This window comes from Epinephelus moara, chromosome 14 (genome assembly GCF_006386435.1).
Source record: "Epinephelus moara isolate mb chromosome 14, YSFRI_EMoa_1.0, whole genome shotgun sequence".
Lineage (NCBI taxonomy): Eukaryota > Metazoa > Chordata > Actinopteri > Perciformes > Serranidae > Epinephelus > Epinephelus moara.
In genome coordinates, this window is record NC_065519.1 from 28,650,851 (window position 1) to 28,668,158 (window position 17,308).

A 17,308-nucleotide genomic window follows, 5' to 3' on the forward strand; every position below is an offset into this window, starting at 1 on the left:
CAAAGAGGTGTCTGTGTATTGTTCAAATAAAACACGAACAGAAATTTGACACAGTATTTATTAAACTGAGCAGCGTAAACTTGGAGTGACATCATGGTTTCCTCTGCTCTTCTGCATCTAGAACTGAAGGACGACGCGGATGCTGAAAGATGAAAGTTGGATTACATTGTGTTTTTTAAGACTTAAAATACACAACTGACTAATTCAGTGCTCACATTTGAAGAAAGAACCCTCATGGTGCAAATAATTATGAAATCCTGTCTTACAATCACGTCTCGGCTTTGTCCTTAACAGAGGGCAGCAGTGACGCATAATGTCTTCAACAGTCAAAACCCAGAGGGACACTAAACCACAGCGCATATTAACATAAACAACTTCAAAATGTTTCTTAAATCGTGGCTTACCATTTCCCAGCATGCATGAGATCAAAACCATCAGTGATCTTCTCGAAGGGCAGAGTGTGAGTCACAAATTCATCCACTTTGACCTTCTTGTTCATGTACTCCTCCACCAGTTTGGGGACACTTTCCACACTCTTGTATCCTGGGAAAAGTGTAAATGAGCTCATTAAGTAGAGGAAAGTGGCAATGTGCGTTTTATCAAGTGGTTGCATTAAATCTGAATGGCACGAAGTTACTGACAGGCTACGGACAGGGCAGAATACTGAGCAAAGGACAAGTGTGCTTATGTGAATTGAACAGAGCTGTTACGTCAGTGTAAAATGAACCTTGAATCCTTTCATATTACAACATAGCCTCATCTCTAAGGAGGGTAAGATGTTCATGCATGTGAAAAAGCAAACAAGAAATCCAGATTATAGTAGTTAAACATCTGAGCTTCAACAGAAGTGACAAACTGAGGAATGACTGTTCTAAATCTACACCTACACATCTTTCTACATGTAAATGCTTGTGTAACAGCCTGGCTTCAATCCACAGTCACAAAGCACTGCAAGAAATTAATGAGTAGTTTGCTCTGTGCAGTATGAGCTCATTATGAGCCACCTTCCCTAAGCTGGGATCTTTGTTTGTTACTGTAGAAGCAGGTTCCCGTTTGGAATTTCAGTCAATGCAGCTATATTAATTTTAATCACGCTTAGCCTGTTACCCACCTTGAAAAATTTTGGGCTGTATTAAACAATCTATAGTGCATTGTGCATGTATTTAGGGCATATCCAACCACTTTTGCTTGTTAAATGGCGCACAATTTGGGCACAAAATAAGGTGCAAGGGGCAAAGGGGTTGTAATTAGTCCCTTCATTAATTAATCATTGGTGTGTGTTCAGCAGTCAAAGTGTCATCTGCACTTCCCTCGGCGGCAGTGGCTCGGTCCATAGGGACTTAAGTTGGGAACCAGAGGGTTGTCGATTCAAGTCCCTGTCCGGACCAAATAGTGGTAGCTGGAGAGGTGCCAGTTCGCCTTCTGGGCAGTAAAGCACTGAACCCCCAACGCTCGGAGCACCTGTCCATGGGCAGCCCCCTCATTTTGACATCTCTCCGATTAATGCATGTATAGGTCCTGTTTGTGCATATGTGTGTATTTTGGGGCTGTGTGTGTATGACAACCTCGGGGATTAATAAAGTATATATTCTATCTTCTCCTTCTTCTTGAAAATCCAGGTGCGCCTGCAGCTGGAACACTGCTATTTATGTGCTGGATTTGGTAACTTGGGAGAAGCAAGTGTTTTTTTGCTGAGAGTAATGCAGTAACATCACTGCAGCAAATATCGTGGGACATTTAAGCAGCAAAATGAAAACTGTAGTTATAAACTTTACAGAGGACACTGAACTAAACTTTTAGCTTCTGAGATATTCAATGAAGTTACACTGCTTCTCTCGTGTAAATGCGCACAGCGTCTCTCTTAATGGGGAGTTGGACAGCAGCTCTGCTCTGATCTCTGCTACGTTCATATTTTACAGAATGTAAGTAATATTTTCCTCAATATTGATGTTATTATCTCACTCACCCACAACCTATCTGTGTGTCCCTGTGTGTGTAATTAGCAGAATGTAAGCGTGTTGTAAACCCACCTATGTAGGCGCATCTTACAATATGAAGAAAGTGCCCTTTAAACAGCAAAAAAAAAAATACTGCGCCATTCTTACTTCAGACCAGATGTTTGCTGGTCAATAGTGCAGTCACTTTCTGCTGCCTCAAAATAGCTATCTCAGTTTAAGAACTACATGCCCATGGCCACACAGAAGGGCACAAGAACATTTGTTACTCACACAACATGGCCGCTAGCTGCGAAAATTACACCTGCGTTGGTCTGACAAACCTGGCCACTTTGCGTCAGGTGTAAGATAAGGCCCAAAGAGTTTACAGCCATTACTAATGGGCAGTTCTTATCAGTGTACTGAATCACTAGAATCCGTTCATTAAAAAAATGTGTTAAAAGGAATGGTTCACAGAATTGTTTAGTGCTTGACTCGAGCTCTGACTGCATGTAGGCCCATGTACTAAATGTATACGTTCAGTTGAGCAAGCTAACTGCTTAACTGAGAATGGTTGTTCATGTAGGATAAGCAAATGTGGTGAGAATTTAGTTATAATGCTTCCATTTATAAACTAAAAGCTGAAGACCCACTATATTATGTACAACACATTTATTTTTAAGACGCCTTATTTCTAAGTTAAATATTTTGTAATACTTCCTACTTTGAGACTTCAAGACATGAGGGAAGGGGGCAGGCTTCAGTGACTCAGGGATTCACTCAGGGCTCACATTTACTGTGCAGTACATTCAGTGAACGAATCACCGAACATGCTGTTCCCTTGAAGTTAAAGAATCTGAGACCATCACAGGCCTGAATCACAAAATCAGTGAATCCCTGCACGATCGCTCACAACTGACTAAGAGCTCAACTGAACTGAGAAATTAACAACTCATTTCAGTTCAATTTGTCACCCAAAGATTCATTCTTTTAAACAAACTGTTTGCAAACATCACAACAGTCATGCTCGCAGCTCTGTGAGACTGTACTCAGGACCAGCTGTTCTTTGAGCTAATTGCTAATGCCAGCATGCTATGCTCACAATTATAATGCTGACATGTTGATGTCCATCTTAGTTTAGCATTTTAGCATGCTACCTTTCACTAACTGCGGCTAAAAACCAAGTGCAGCTGAGGCTAATGGGATTTGTGTTCGTTTAGCAGGTATTTGATAGTAGTGATCAGATTAAAAGTTCGAGCTAATGATGGTGCAATGTGAAAAGTTATCAGTTTCTCATCCTGAGATGGACATTAGTGTCTGAACACATATGTTGAAAAGCAAACCTCCTTACATCTGCATCGCAAAACAAATCATTCTCAGAACAACTAGCTGGTTACCTCCAAAAGCAGTGCCTTTCCAGGTGCGTCCAGTCACCAGCTGGAAAGGCCGGGTGGAGATCTCTTGTCCAGCTGCTGCCACCCCAATGATGACACTGGTGCCCCATCCTTTATGACAGGCCTCCAGGGCTGCCCTCTGCCATCAATAGACAATATCAGGATGAGACAGTATCACATCAACCTGATCCAAACAGCACCTGACCAGAATATATTTGCGCATTGCCCAATTTTGTTTATCATACATTTATTTTATTTTTTTAAGGCCTGATGTATGCCGGCATTTTTAGTGGTGGAGTGGGGTGTGCTATGCCTCCATATTCCCATCCTGCCAAAAATGAAATTGCAGTTATAAACAACTGAATTTAAGTTACTTGTATTCTGTGGAATAAAAGTATTCAAAACTACAATATACCTGCTGCATAACATCGATAATATGGGATTATTATTTCCCCACTCACCATGATTGCCACATTGCCCACACATTCAAAGGAGTAGTCCACACCTCCATCTGTCATCTCCACCAGGACCTCTTGGATCGGCTTGCTGTGGTCCTTTGGGTTCACCACTTCTGTGGCACCGAACTCCCGAGCAGTTTTGAACTTATCGGGGTTGAGATCGATTCCAATAATCCTCGTTGCCCCAGCTGCTTTGCAGCCCATGATTGCTGCAAGGCCCAGCGCCCCCAGGCCAAACACTGCACAGGTTGAGCCGGTCTCCACCTGCAGGGTGAGGCAAATACAGGTCAGCACATTTCTGCTGCTATTAATGGCACAGCACACAGCAGGGAAAACAAGACTGATGTTGAATAGGACACCTTAAATTAATGCCACATAATGATTAGAAAAGGGGCCAACACATTTTGCATGTGCTTGCTTCTTTAGGCTTCAGCTGAGTTTCCCCCTGGCATCAGGTAAATACTGTAGGTACATACTGGCTCATAAACAATAAATGGACATATTAAATCCATATTAAAAATGCTCCCAGCAGCTTGCTGGGACTGTAGGCACAACGGTGCTTTGACCAAATTACTAACATCAGCATGCTAATATGCTCACAATGACAATCTAACATGCTGATGTTTAGTAGGTTTATTGTTTACCATGTTCATTATCTTAATTGTGTTAGCATGCTAACATTTCTTAATAAGCATTAAACACAAAGTACAGCCAAGGCTGATGGGAATGTCATTAGTTTTGCAGGTATTTGGTTATAAAGAACTGGACAAATTAAGATTTTGATGATGGTGCTAAATGAAAATTTAAGGGATCACAACAAATTTCATGGCAATAAGCCCCATAGTTTTTGAGACATATAACTCAAAAATCCCAACTTAACCTCACGGTGGCACTAATGGATAACTCAGAGGATCACCAAAGTCATTAGAATATGTATTCTGGGGACCATGACTGATTGTGCCAATTTATCCAGTAGACATGGAGGAATTTCACTGTGTAAGTAAAAGTCTAACCTGTTGGTGGTGCTGGAGGAAAAGTCAAAGGCTCACCAAAATTAGAGGGTTTCATCCTCTGGGGACCATGAATGTCTCTATTAAATTTCATGGCAATGCATTTAATAATTGCTGAGACAATTTAGCCCAGAACAAAGTGGTGGGCTGCTATCCCATGTGCCATGCTGCTAACGTAGCTTAACAATACACCAGCACTAGCTTACAGTCAAAGAACTTAAAGTCCTGGTCATACAGAGGTTAAAGTTAAAGTCTGCCTAACATTTAAATGAATAAAAACTTGTGACCACACTGAACACAAATATAGATGTAATTGCGGTTTCAATCCACACACAACCACCAAGTGGGTTGGAATCTGTAATCTTGCATGACTATTTCAAACCAGCAAGGTAGCAGCCATAGCCTGCAAGTCAGCGAAGCTACTGGGAAGAATGCGGTAAGACACCTCATGGATAATATTCAAGACACTCAGACACAGAGTGTCTGCTTTCAGTGTGGTCTGATGAAAGTATACAAGTGAGACTTGGTAATTGAAATTGCAACCGAGCCATTGAGGAAGCAATGGGGAAACAAATGGTGGAGAACAGCTACAACCATTTGGTTATTTGAGCCCAACAGAGTGATCAGATTTCAATTGTATCTAGACAAACTAAAATAAAAGTGTAAGTGTAATCAGGTTTAATCCTCTCTAGATACAATCTAAAGCAAGGCATAAAGGGGGTCTTAGTGACCATCTGCAATGACTGATCATAGCACCGTGACATTAGAGGCAGCAGACTCACCTTGGCAGTGTTTAGTGCAGCTCCATAACCTGTGGTGATGCCACAGCCCAGCAGACACACCTTGTCGAGAGGAGCCCTGTTGTCCACTTTAGCCAGGGAGATCTCAGCCACCACAGTGTACTCAGAGAATGTGCTGCAGCCCATGAAGTGGAAGAGGCTCTTGCCCTTGCAGGAGAAACGGGTTGTCCCATCTGGCATCAAGCCTTTGCCCTGAGTGAGCCTGGAGAGCAAAATATAACACAGATCTGACATCTGATCAGCTGCACAAGGCAAGAGTTTTATGTTAGAATCTGATTTACATAGTCGCACACGATTTAACCCTGTATATTTACCTGATCTTTTGACACAAGTTGGTTTTTGGATTCTTACAGAACTTGCACTCTCCACACTGTGGGACATACAAGGGTATGACTGTGTCCCCTGCAACAAAAACAGCCTGTTTGAGCATTACCATGATATATAGTGATCCTCAATGAAGAGAAGAAAAGAGAAGAGAGAAAGAACCTGGTTGAAACTTGGTGACTCCCTTTCCGACGCTCTCCACAATGCCAGCTCCCTCGTGGCCCAGCACTACAGGGAAAACTCCCTCGGGGTCGGAGCCGCTTAGTGTGTAGGAGTCAGTGTGACAGATCCCTGTGGCCACAATCTGAAATGAGAGACTGTGATCTGATCTATGCTCAATTGATTTATCATGCTCTGATCTGAACATGAACTCCTGCTGTAATCTGAGGAGATCAATCGGTTCACGAATCAAATGCTAATAGTAATAATTTAAATCCTCAATTTGTGAGAATTACTTTTGGTAGAGGTTAAGTTTCTGTTGTAAAGATGGTATTAAGTTAAAGAGCAGGTCTTTCTTGCTCAAGGTAAATTATGAATACAGTAACAATACAGCAGACTCTTTTCTTTTACAACATATAACGAGATATAACTACAGGGGCAAAGTACACTGTAGTGTTGGACTGATTGAGGAAAAACTGAGTATAGATAAGCTTTTAGGTGGAGCTGGTTGTCATATAGTGTAGATGTGTGTAGATGTTATAGACCATATACGTACAGGTACAGTGACTTATCTAAGATGAAAAGGCAGCAAACCTTGCATTAATTTTATAGTTTTAGTTGATCAGGCTCAGGTGATTTCTTAAATGGTCTTCAAACATATACAACTTTTATAGATTTGAATGGAGGGATCAGTTTGAGCTTAAAAAACCCCCCAGCACATTAAAAGAGAATAGCCTATGAGTCTACCAAGGGCGGAGGCTTTGTTTCAACATTTGGGGGGGGGCACATATAAAGCGAGGATTCAAGGGTTTGCCCCCTGAGAAAAAGTGTGTCAAATACTTAATTTCCTGCATCCTGGTGAATTTTTGTTCATCATTTTAAGATATTTATGTAAAGAAATTCAGGCAGCGGGTGACAATTCAAAATATAAAAATAATATTTAAACTAATAAACTTATAAACTCCTTCATATGTTGTCATGTAAACTCAATAGACCAGTTTGTTTAAGTTACTGATTGGCGCAGGCATGTTTCAGATCATTTTAGAATCAGTAGGCCGGGTTTTTTTTAAAAAAATATTACTTCTTTTCAACAATGAATATTTGTTTCATCTATATTTACATTGCACTGTGTAATTTGCAAAGCATTTGTTGGTTAACATGTTTTAGGTTTGGACTATTTTTCAGAACATTTTGAACAATTTATGTTTTAAAAAGTGATGTGGACATAATCTGCCATTTCAAAAAGGGGTGGGGGCACGTCCAACTGTCCCCAGTGTAAATTAAACTTGTTTACTTGAGTAATGTATGGAAACCTGGCTGCAACCATAGAAACAGTGGTTACATAACCTTGGAAAGAGCCACAGCTCAAAGGTGTGTCTGCACGCATGGCCGTGATTCAGTACTTAGACAAATAGCCCTTAATCCCTACTGAGACGTCATTTTTTGTTATAAGAATGAGCTTTTTTCTTATCTTTCCAACTTTGAACGGTTGCTGCATTGACTTTAATTAACTGTAGATAAATTATAAGCATGACAGATGAGTTTGCAGCAACATATTTATCTTGTAGATGCACAAACCTTTAGTAAATGTGTATCATTATTATTATCATCATTACCTTGAGGCGAACTTCCCCATCTTTAGGAGGTGCCACCTCCACCTCCTCCATGGCCAGAGGTTTCCCAGCCTCCCATGCTACCGCAGCTTTACACCGGATGACCTAAAACACAACATCCAGGATCTTCAGCAGGCCTGGCATCACTCATCTGCTACTCTGTGGACATTTAGCCCATTCAGTGCTAAAGTGGAAGCATCCGTGATTCAAAGGGTGGAGGGAGACACACTGCAAATTTCTTTTACTGTAGACTTACTGTAAAACAGGATGAAGGTCTGTTTATCATTAGTTCCCCAACGCTGTTTCTCAATGGCTTAACATAACAAAACCATAACTGTCACCTGTCTTCAAAAAAACAACTTTAACTTTTTTTCCCCCCATTGTGCAGACATGTTGCAACAACAGGAAGCCTTAACCAACACCCTGAGTCCTCCAACAGATACACAAAACTCTTGCTTATTATAGATTGTGAAACAGAGGGTCTGTTTCTCTTTTACGGCAGTAAAATTAAAAAAAAAAGTCCCAATAAATAGCAGATCTAACCCCACTCCCCTTACCCCTCCTCTTGTACTGTAAACATTCCCTCTGTTCCATAAACACTTGACTGAGCAGAGGACAAAGTCCCAGCAACTCTAGCAGTGTTGATGCACCCAGAACAGCTCAGATCCATTCAGACATTTACAGAAATGTATTACTTAAATATCATTGAATGTGAGAAGTCAGCGTGCTTACCTTCCCTGCAGTTGCCATGTTGTTTCACAACCGGACTCTCACTCACAAGGTTAGCTGAAAGTGCAAGTCTTATCAGAGTTAGACCAATCACAAAGACGGGCGCTGCCTGCATGAGCTGTGGGCTGTGTCCACACACTTTCTGCTGATCTTTCCACTTCCTGCAATGCTCATTTCCTCTGTCCAATGGTTAACCAGAGGAGAAGATGAGTGTATTTAAACAAAACACACACTTAATAAATATTTATAATATGTAATACATACATTTCATGGAAACCACATTTGTTTCTTTCTGTTAAATCCCAATTTATGGTGTGCCATTTAGTTTAACACTTCAGTAAACCATTTAGGATCAAGAAACATTGGTTGGGTTTTTCATTAGTTTTTGATTTTTTTCTGTATTTATTTCTGTTTGATTCCAGTTATATTTCAGTTTGGGTTTAATGCTTTTAATATAGTTATTTGTATTCATCATTCATTTATTATTGGTTTTATTAATTACCTATTTATTTTGCATTAAAGTCCAGATGAAATGGCATTTTGAGAGCATCTAGCTTGTTAAACAGTTTCAGCGAGATATAACATTGGGAGTAATGTAATTTGATCATTGAAAAGTGTCCATGTCATAACAAACATGGTCTCAATGGTGCACACTGTTGGGAACTTGTGGTTAAAAGTGCTGTGAAATAATTTATGGTTATGATAAATAATTATTAATTATATTACAGTATGTAGTATGATTTAATTTACAACAAATCATATCATGGGACAGCATTTCCAAAAAAGGAAAATGACAGCCAATTAATTAATTCTGTCTCATAAAATATACACTGATTGCTCACTAAAATAATAACTATAACCAGAATCATCCAATCAGTTGTAAATATTGAAGGATTTTGGAGTTTCTGACAGAGAAGAGGTTGGCACATTTACTCTTGAAGCCAAATTAACTGGAGAAAAGTAAGGTACTACATGTATGAACTACAGCCTGTCTTACTTTCAGTACAGAGGTGGACTGTGTTTTTAGCTATGACCATTAGAAGCAAACTCTGGAGCTCTTGCGCTTAACTTGCAGAGAGGCATTTAGTGGTCTGTCACTGTTGGATGTGTGACCATGTTCAGTTTAAATTTGCAAAACAGAACAAATCATTTGTGGAGTCCAACAACACCAAACGCCCAGGAACAGTGCTGGCCTTTAAGCCAATTTTACACAAAGGCCAAATGTGGAATTACAACTTCTGAGTCCATCACGTAGAGTAATGGGGCCCAGATGTACATTCTGAAAGAGGCGTCTATAAATCAGTGGCAACCCTGCAAAATGACTAATTTCACTATCAGAATTTGAGCCATTCGAATTTGATAACATTCTAGAAGATGGCCAGATGATTAAATAATTTTTATCCCCAATCATGTCAGCAGACAGTTGCTCAGCCAGTGAAAGTTAGCTGCTTGGCTGCCACAAGTCACTTGTCTGCTTGCTCTATGGGCCCCATGGTGCAATAATTGCATACTGCAGAAATCAATCATCTGGAGCTGTCAGATATACCACTTTCCTCAATGTGAATAAATTAGCTCAGTGACCATGGTATTTTTGGAAAATAGAACAAGGATTGGAAAACACCAGAGGACATACTAACGTAGCATGCTGTTGCTAGTTGGCTAACCAATGAATTTCTCTATGCTGCTTAACGTTGCAGATTTATTGATGGGTGGATGTCATATTATTGGTTGAAACTGGTTTTTACTAGCTTACGTTAGCATACATCATATTTTATTTTACAGGAGGACATCATGGTTGGATTCCAATGTAAGAATACAAAGAAATTGATTTTTTATTTTTTTATTTATTTTTTTAGCATATATTTGTGCTGGGTCATTCTAAAGATAAAAAATGTGACAGTTTGAGGCTCCTCTGGGAATCGTAGCGCCACATCTGAGGAGGCAGAAGTCCAAGCACCAAGGTCCTGTTGACCTGCAGCAACGTCTGGCAGTCCATCTGAGGTAAGTTGTAGTGTGACCTACTGTCAGCTATTTTATTGAGTTTCCTCTTAGCAAAATGCAGTGAGCGTATTGGAGTACCCTCCAGTTAACAGTTACACAATGTATACGTCTGGGGCTTTTGAGCAGAACTGCCATAAGCTTGTGCTGAAACCATTAGCATGTTGTATTTGTGGGGAAAATGTGTCCAGCAAAAGACAAGTACTTTGTCTATGAATGCTGTGAGTCATAGTGAATCTGATATGTGTACAAGTGTTTGAAATTGTTGCTATTAAGCCATGTTTAAAGTGTGCTTAATGTTTGTTTTGGGTGTGTTTTGAACAAGCGGCAACCTCTGGGGATGACAAGTGAAGCCAATGCGGAAGTGCCAAAAACTGCAGTTCGTTTAATGGCCACTTGAGGCAGACTCCAAAAGCGAGTCAATCCCCGTAGACCCCCATGTTAAAATGTTCAAATTTACAGCAGAAATAAACATGTTTACGGCCTGGTACAAAAAAACGGTTTTGGTCTCTATAGCTAATGTCCCCTTTCATGACAACTGTACGGGGGGTGAATTTTTTTATATGTCATCCGTTTAGATTTTATAAAGGCTTAAAGATGCGCATATTTAAGGGCGTGGTCACTTTGAGTGACAGGTGGCACCATCACGGGTGGCTAACTAGGCGTCATCTCAGCTAATTCGCAAGTCATTGAACCTGACCACTCAGCCATGTTTGTGCCTTGTGGATATTTTGTTTCATGAGGGAGCTGGCACCAAGCGGGAGCATGAGCGGGAGCATGAGCGGGAGCAGCCAACACCACAGGGCTAGCCAAAGTAGCGTAGCTTGTTAGCCTAGCTTGTTAGCCTTAGCTAACTTAGCAGCTTCGAGCGAGGTGGGAGTGTTTAAGCAACCAGGTTTCATTTGGCCCACCTCTTTGCCCATTTTTGATTGGCCGGGAGTTGGGCGGAGTCAGACACTGCCAATATGGCGACGGCCAGAGCCACCTACTTTGAGCTTCAAACCTGCTCCTCAGAAACCAATGGGTTACGTCATGGTGACTACATCCATATTTTTATACAGCCTATGGTTTTGAATCAACTAAACTTCAATCAACTAAACTTCACAGAAACGTCTGCTCCACACGAGTATAAATTCTCACAACGGCGTAGGCCATGTGCGTAGGCTATGGTGTAGGGTCTGCTGCACAAGTATAAATCCCTTTACCTTTATTGTGAAAAATAACAATGAAAGGGGTCGATCTGTGATGCCATGCCTTTGTCAAGGTTGAAAGAAGAAACAAAAATTAAAAAAAAAAAAAATATATAATATATAATATAAATATAAAAAAAAAATATATATGGTGCTTTTTTGCCAGGTAATATTTATGTTCTGTGTGAAGGTACTCATAAAAAAAAATTAAAAAAAACAGTTATAAAAAAAATATTGACGTGAATTAAGCCCGTTCTTACTTACAACTGTCCAATTTGTGTGTCTGTCTAAGTGCTAGGGAAGGAATAAAGTTCTTACACTTTTGAGCAAACTAAATAGTGCATACAATTAAGAGTTGGATGGGATCATGTACCGGCCAAGTAATGCCTCATCTGACTTGTAATAGGTTCTTTTAAAATATTGACAATGTGTAGTTCAGTTTTAAGTGAAGCATACTTTTCATTTGTGATCCCAGTTGTGAAATCTATGGCGGCCAAGAGCAGCACATGTCATAGTAATTTTGTATCTTGTCAAACTGCATGATTGAAACAAGGTAACACAGTAAATCTAGTGTGGTTGAACCTAAATGAAGATGCTGCTGAATCAGCTTATGTTTTCCCAAGATCATAATGATGAACAATTACAATCAAATCATGGTCCCTCTCAGCTTCAACATAGAACAATCATGACCTGTAATTTCTTCACCATAAAACCTCACAGTGCCAAACAACAGCTGTTTATGTACCTATATAGCCTCATGTCATTTCATTTAGTGTGCCTGGTGTCTGCAATATTGGATCCTTTATTGTAAATTCTTCAATAAACAGGCAGAAGCTGCTCAGGGATAAATCCCGGAGCACATCCTAGCAGAATATTTACAATGCTGTCTGCCAAGTTAAACAAATGTTGATATGATTAGGCTGGTCTGAGAAAATCTGAGGGAAAACTATTTGACGGACACTTAAAACATAGTTTAACAGAGCATTCAGAGACATGCTGTAGATATGTAAATGCTGTGCCAATGACATACAACACCATAAAACCAGAACACAAACAAGGAGGCCACAAACCCCATCTGTCAACATAATTTTTTTTGCTCTATAAACACCAGACATGTTTAGCTTTCCTTATGTGAACACTGCAGATAATTCTCACGATCTGCACGTACTCCACTGAATAGTATTCACTGTTCAAATCAGACATGTATAATGCGCATAATTTAAGAGATTTCTTGACTATAGGTATTGCATTATTTGTGTGAATATTATGCTAAGATTTTGTATCATATAGTGAAAAATTACAGAGTTACTTTGTGGTCACTGAAAGCAACACAGTGGTCTTACTGTGGAGAAACAGTCAGGATGGTCCGGATGCTGTAAGAAAAAAAAGATATGAATATTAACTTCATAACTGATACTGTTAAGTCATGAATGGTAGAAAAGTATAGTTGTATAAAATTCCATTTGAAAAGACCAAGGAGTGACGTTTCGGGCCACAGTTTCGGGCCACAGGTGCCCTTCTTCAGTGTGAAGAAGGGCACCTGTGGCCCGAAACTGTGGCCCGAAACGTCACTCCAGGTTGGTGGAATAAATGCACCTAAAGGGAGCTAAAGTGTGCGGACTTTTCTTGGTCTTTTCAGTTTTATTAATTTAGTCCAGCACCTTTTTCATTTTTTGGATGTGCACGGCTGCTCTGTTTGTTTTCAATAAACATACCATTTGCCATGTTTCATCAGTTCAATGGCATCATTGACCTGGTCCAAAGTCATGTTGTGGGTGATGAACTCATCTACCATCACCTTCTTGTCCAGGTAGTCTGTAACCATCTGAGGCACAGCATCCCGACCCTTAAAGCCTAAATCACAAAATAAAAACATAAAAGTCTAAATGATAAAATATAAACTTAAGCCTAGATAGGAATTGTGCAAATTTGCAGGAAAGCCCAGTCAGTCTTTTTTCAGCATTGGCAGTATAAAAACAAAATTGGGTAGGGCGGCAAAATGCTGCCTACCTAATTTTGTTTATACAGAATGTGCCTTTTTCGGGGCAATGGGGGGCGTAACAAAACGTGTAGCTCAGCGTGTGACGTAAACAGTGACATGGGAGGGAAGCCGTGGCTTGTCAGTCCTTCGGCGATTCTCTCATAAGTCGGCCTGTCCTTCACCGTCCCTGTCATCTGACGGTTAATGGCCTCTTCATTTGCGAGGGCAAGGAGGGTGCGCAATTCCTTGTCTCCCCAGTTGCTTATCTTTACAGTGTCTGCTAGGTTTGCGTTTCCCTCTTGCTACTAGCTGCTCACTAATTCCTGCTATCAGCTGTTTCCTGTTTATCCACGGCCAGTGGGACGCATGTGCAGCGTCATCAACAGCTCCTCCCACAAGTCATCAATCGATTGACTCACCAATCCGGCTCTGTGTGTCTATACCCTCGCAGCTTGCCAGCAATACGGCCCAACATTCGCAGAAAATCTGGCAGTGTAAAAAGGGCTTTAGAGTCTTATCTAGTATACATTCGTTCACTTTCCGTAACCGCTTATCCTGTTAGGGATCGCAGGGGGCTGGAGCCGATCCAGCTGACATTCAGCAAGAGATGGGGTACACCCTGGACAGATCGTCAGACTATCACAGACACAGACAACCATTGATACTTACATTCACACCTAAGGGCAATTTAGAGTCAACAATTACCCTAGCCTACATGTCTTTGGACTGTGGGAGGAAACCCAAGTACCCCGAGGAAAACCACGCTGACACAGGGAGAACTCTGCACAAAAGGGCTCCGCCACCACGGGGTGTGAACCTTGAACCCTCTTGCTGTGAGGCAACAATGCTAACCACTTTTCCACTGTGCCACCAATCTAGAATACAGCTACTTAGATAATGGCAGGACATAAGCCCAAAGCCATTCAGTTACTAGAGATTCATTAGTGGTGGTGGTCATATTTGTCTCACCTCCAAATGCAGAGCCCATCCATGTGCGTCCAGCAATGAGCTGAATGGGTCTTGCAGCAACATCTTGCATGTCTGTCCAGCCAACAATCACGCTGACACCCCAACCTTTCACACATGACTCCAAGGCACTGCGCTAGATGGAGAAAAAGCACAAAGTCAGTGGCTTGTAACATGATGGGTACTGGTCCAAATCTCTTGAGCAAGCTGCAACCTCCAGGGCTGAAAAATGAAGCCAACATGGAAGTGCCAAAAACTGCAGTACCTTGAATGGCCACTTGAGGCTGGCTCCAGAAGCAAGTCATCCCCCATAGACACCCATGCCCAACTTTACACCAGAAATAATGATGCTTACAGCCAGGTACAATTAACAGTTTAGGCTTCTAGCTAATTTCTCACCGATAACATTTAAGTAAGACTTAAAATTATTAAGGGCTTTGTGTGACAAGCTGTCAGCAAGACGCCACCTCAGTCTATGAGCCACATCTCTTGCTTGCTCCTCCACAGCACCACTCTCTCATCCAGATATAATATAATTTCTGGCTCCCGAAAAACCACAATGGCGATGGCCAAAATGCCAAACTCAAACTTCAAAATGGCAGTCCACACACCATTGGTTGACGTAATGGTATCTCCATCCATTATTTTATCTATCCATTTGTTCAGCTATGCTCTGGACTAGCTACAAAAATGTGGGCTTGGTAACTTAATTAACTACACTCAGCTCTTTTCCAATAACTGATGAATTGACTGATGAGAAAAGAGGTTACTGTTTAATAGTTAGGTAACACCTCTTAATTGTATATAATACTTGAACCACATGAAATCTAGTGTCCCTACCATGACTTCCACATTCCCAACACATTCCAGGGAGTAGTCCACTCCTCCATGAGTCATCTCAGATAGCACTTGACTGATGGGTTTACTGTGATTCTTAGGGTTCACAAAGTCAGTCGCGCCAAACACCTTGGCTTTCTCAGACTTCTCTGGATTGATGTCAACAGCGATGATCCTCTTAGCTCCTGCAGCCTTGCAGCCCATGACTGCAGCCCAACCCACAGCTCCCAGGCCAAACACAGCACATGTTGAGCCCGGTTCCACCTAAAGTGTAACAGACTTTGGTCAACATTGCTCTTCAGGTGAGACTTGTCAATGCTCCATAATAAATAGTGGAAAGGCTTAGTGTTCCATGATGAGTGTTTACTCTTTGAGAGGCTTTCCAATCTGAGCAAGAATTTTAAAACAAAAGTCTTTTATGTCATAAAAATAGCCCCTTAACACAAATTTCTCATTTCGTTGTTTCAGTCTAAAATAATGACAGTCAAACAAACACACCTTAGCAGTATTAATTGCTGCTCCATATCCTGTGCCGATCCCACAGCCGAGCAGACAGACTTTGTCCAGAGGAGCAGCGGGGTCGATCTTAGCCACAGCCATCTGGTTAACCACAGTGTACTCAGAGAAGGTACTGGTTCCACAAAACTGCAGCACCTTCTTCCCCTTACAGGTAAACCTGGACTCTGGGCCGGACATCACTTCGTAACGACCACTGGATCTGAACAAGAGTTTATTTTTTTGATGTCAAAACCTGAAACAAAATTTGAGTGCTGCTCTTGTCCTATTAGAGGGTTCACTGAATATTTGCAATAAGCTTATTTTGAAAAACACTGATAGGGACACATAGAGTAAAAATGTTTCTGTCTGTGGAGTGCAATGGATAGACAGAGATGAGTGCTTGTTTTGCTCACAATGCCACTTCACACATGTTGGTCTTTGGACTCTTACAGAAGCGACATTCTCTACACTGAGAGATGAACAGAGGGATAACCTTGTCTCCTGAAAGACAAAAACAGTGTTGCTATGTGAGAGTCATGCAAGTATATTTCTCACACTGCTGTACCATTCCAAACTGACCTGGCTGATATTCAGTCACTCCAGGCCCGACACTCTCTATGATGCCAGCTGCCTCGTGGCCGAGGACTGCTGGGAAGCCATCTTTATGCATATTCTCAAAAAGGTGGTAAAGGTCTGAATGGCAGACAGCAGTCGTCACAATCTGCAGCAAAGACAGTAAAGAAACAATGTAAGCACAGAGACAAATTAAAGGGACAGGATGATGACTGTTCACTCTCAGTGGGTTCAGCAGCACTAGCAACACTTTTATATTATGTTGAAACTTTTATTCAGATTTATATCAAACACATCATTAAATGGGGGCGGCACGGTGGTGTGGTGGTTAGCACTGACGCCTCATAGCAAGAGGGTTCCTGGTTTGATCCCAGGTGGGGGTGCCCTTCTGTGCGGAGTTTGCATGTTCTCCCCGTGTCAGCGTGGGTTTTCTCCGGGTACTCCGGCTTCCTCCCACAGTCCAAAGACATGCAGATTGGGGATAGGTTAATTGGTGACTCTAAATTGTCCGTAGGTGTGAATGGTTGTCTGTCTGTACGTGTCAGCCCTGCGATAGTCTGGCGACCTGTCCAGGGTGTACCCAGCCTCTCGCCCAATGTCAGCTGGGATAGGCTCCAGCCCCCCCGCGACCCTCAAGAGGATAAGCCATAGACCGCGGAACCGGGGGGGCCAGGGAGGCCATGGCCCGGGTAACTTTTGTACTCTGACATAGAGGGCTGCATTGGGATTGGGTCCCGCCGGGTCCCGCGGGTCCCCATTAAACAGTAGAAGAAGAAGAAAAAGAAGAAGAAGAAGATGTAGCCTAGCGACAGGATGTCAACACAGGAACTTGGTGCACATGCAT

General features: G+C 41.6%; 2 protein-coding genes across 11 annotated transcripts in view; both read right to left on the reverse strand.

The window, feature by feature from the left end:
- Positions 1-40: 40 nt before the first annotated feature.
- On the reverse strand, positions 41-12,968 carry LOC126401272 (alcohol dehydrogenase class-3 chain L). Its single transcript, XM_050062437.1, has 10 exons — positions 12,953-12,968; positions 8,425-8,478; positions 7,696-7,797; positions 6,083-6,224; positions 5,911-5,998; positions 5,579-5,798; positions 3,790-4,050; positions 3,332-3,467; positions 405-543; positions 41-142 (listed from the first exon to the last, which is right to left on the reverse strand). The coding sequence occupies exons 2-10, from the start codon at positions 8,440-8,442 to the stop codon at positions 118-120; spliced, it is 1,131 nt and encodes a 376-aa protein (XP_049918394.1). The 5' UTR covers positions 8,443-8,478; positions 12,953-12,968; the 3' UTR covers positions 41-117.
- The window catches only part of LOC126401262 (alcohol dehydrogenase 1), a 125,302-nt gene continuing 115,719 nt past the window's right edge, over positions 7,726-17,308 (reverse strand). Inside the window, exons 4-12 of one of the 10 annotated variants that reach the window (XR_007571053.1) lie at positions 16,471-16,612; positions 16,305-16,392; positions 15,892-16,111; positions 15,397-15,657; positions 14,560-14,692; positions 13,325-13,463; positions 12,953-12,982; positions 8,425-8,478; positions 7,730-7,797 (exon numbers count right to left, since the gene is read on the reverse strand). Coding sequence is in view for 7 of the 10 variants with exons in the window: in XM_050062414.1 (XP_049918371.1) it covers positions 8,592-8,604; positions 12,953-12,982; positions 13,325-13,463; positions 14,560-14,692; positions 15,397-15,657; positions 15,892-16,111; positions 16,305-16,392; positions 16,471-16,612 (1,026 nt within the window). In the remaining 3 variants the exon portion in view is untranslated. Of the gene's footprint in view, positions 8,605-12,398; positions 12,983-13,324; positions 13,464-14,559; positions 14,693-15,396; positions 15,658-15,891; positions 16,112-16,304; positions 16,393-16,470; positions 16,613-17,308 lie in introns of those variants that run through there. The other 9 variants (XM_050062414.1, XM_050062421.1, XR_007571055.1 and 6 more) reach the window with 9 other exon arrangements.

What these genes read in the sequence shown, in the direction of transcription:
- LOC126401272 (XM_050062437.1), bottom strand. An exon ending in ATGGGGAAGTTCGCCTCAAG is followed by an intron (nt 6,225 to 7,695) that starts GTAATGATGATA and finishes CTCTCATTTCAG; the next exon opens with ATTGTGGCCACAGGGATCTG. An exon ending in TGGGCAATGTGGCAATCATG is followed by an intron (nt 3,468 to 3,789) that starts GTGAGTGGGGAA and finishes TATTGATGGCAG; the next exon opens with AGGGCAGCCCTGGAGGCCTG.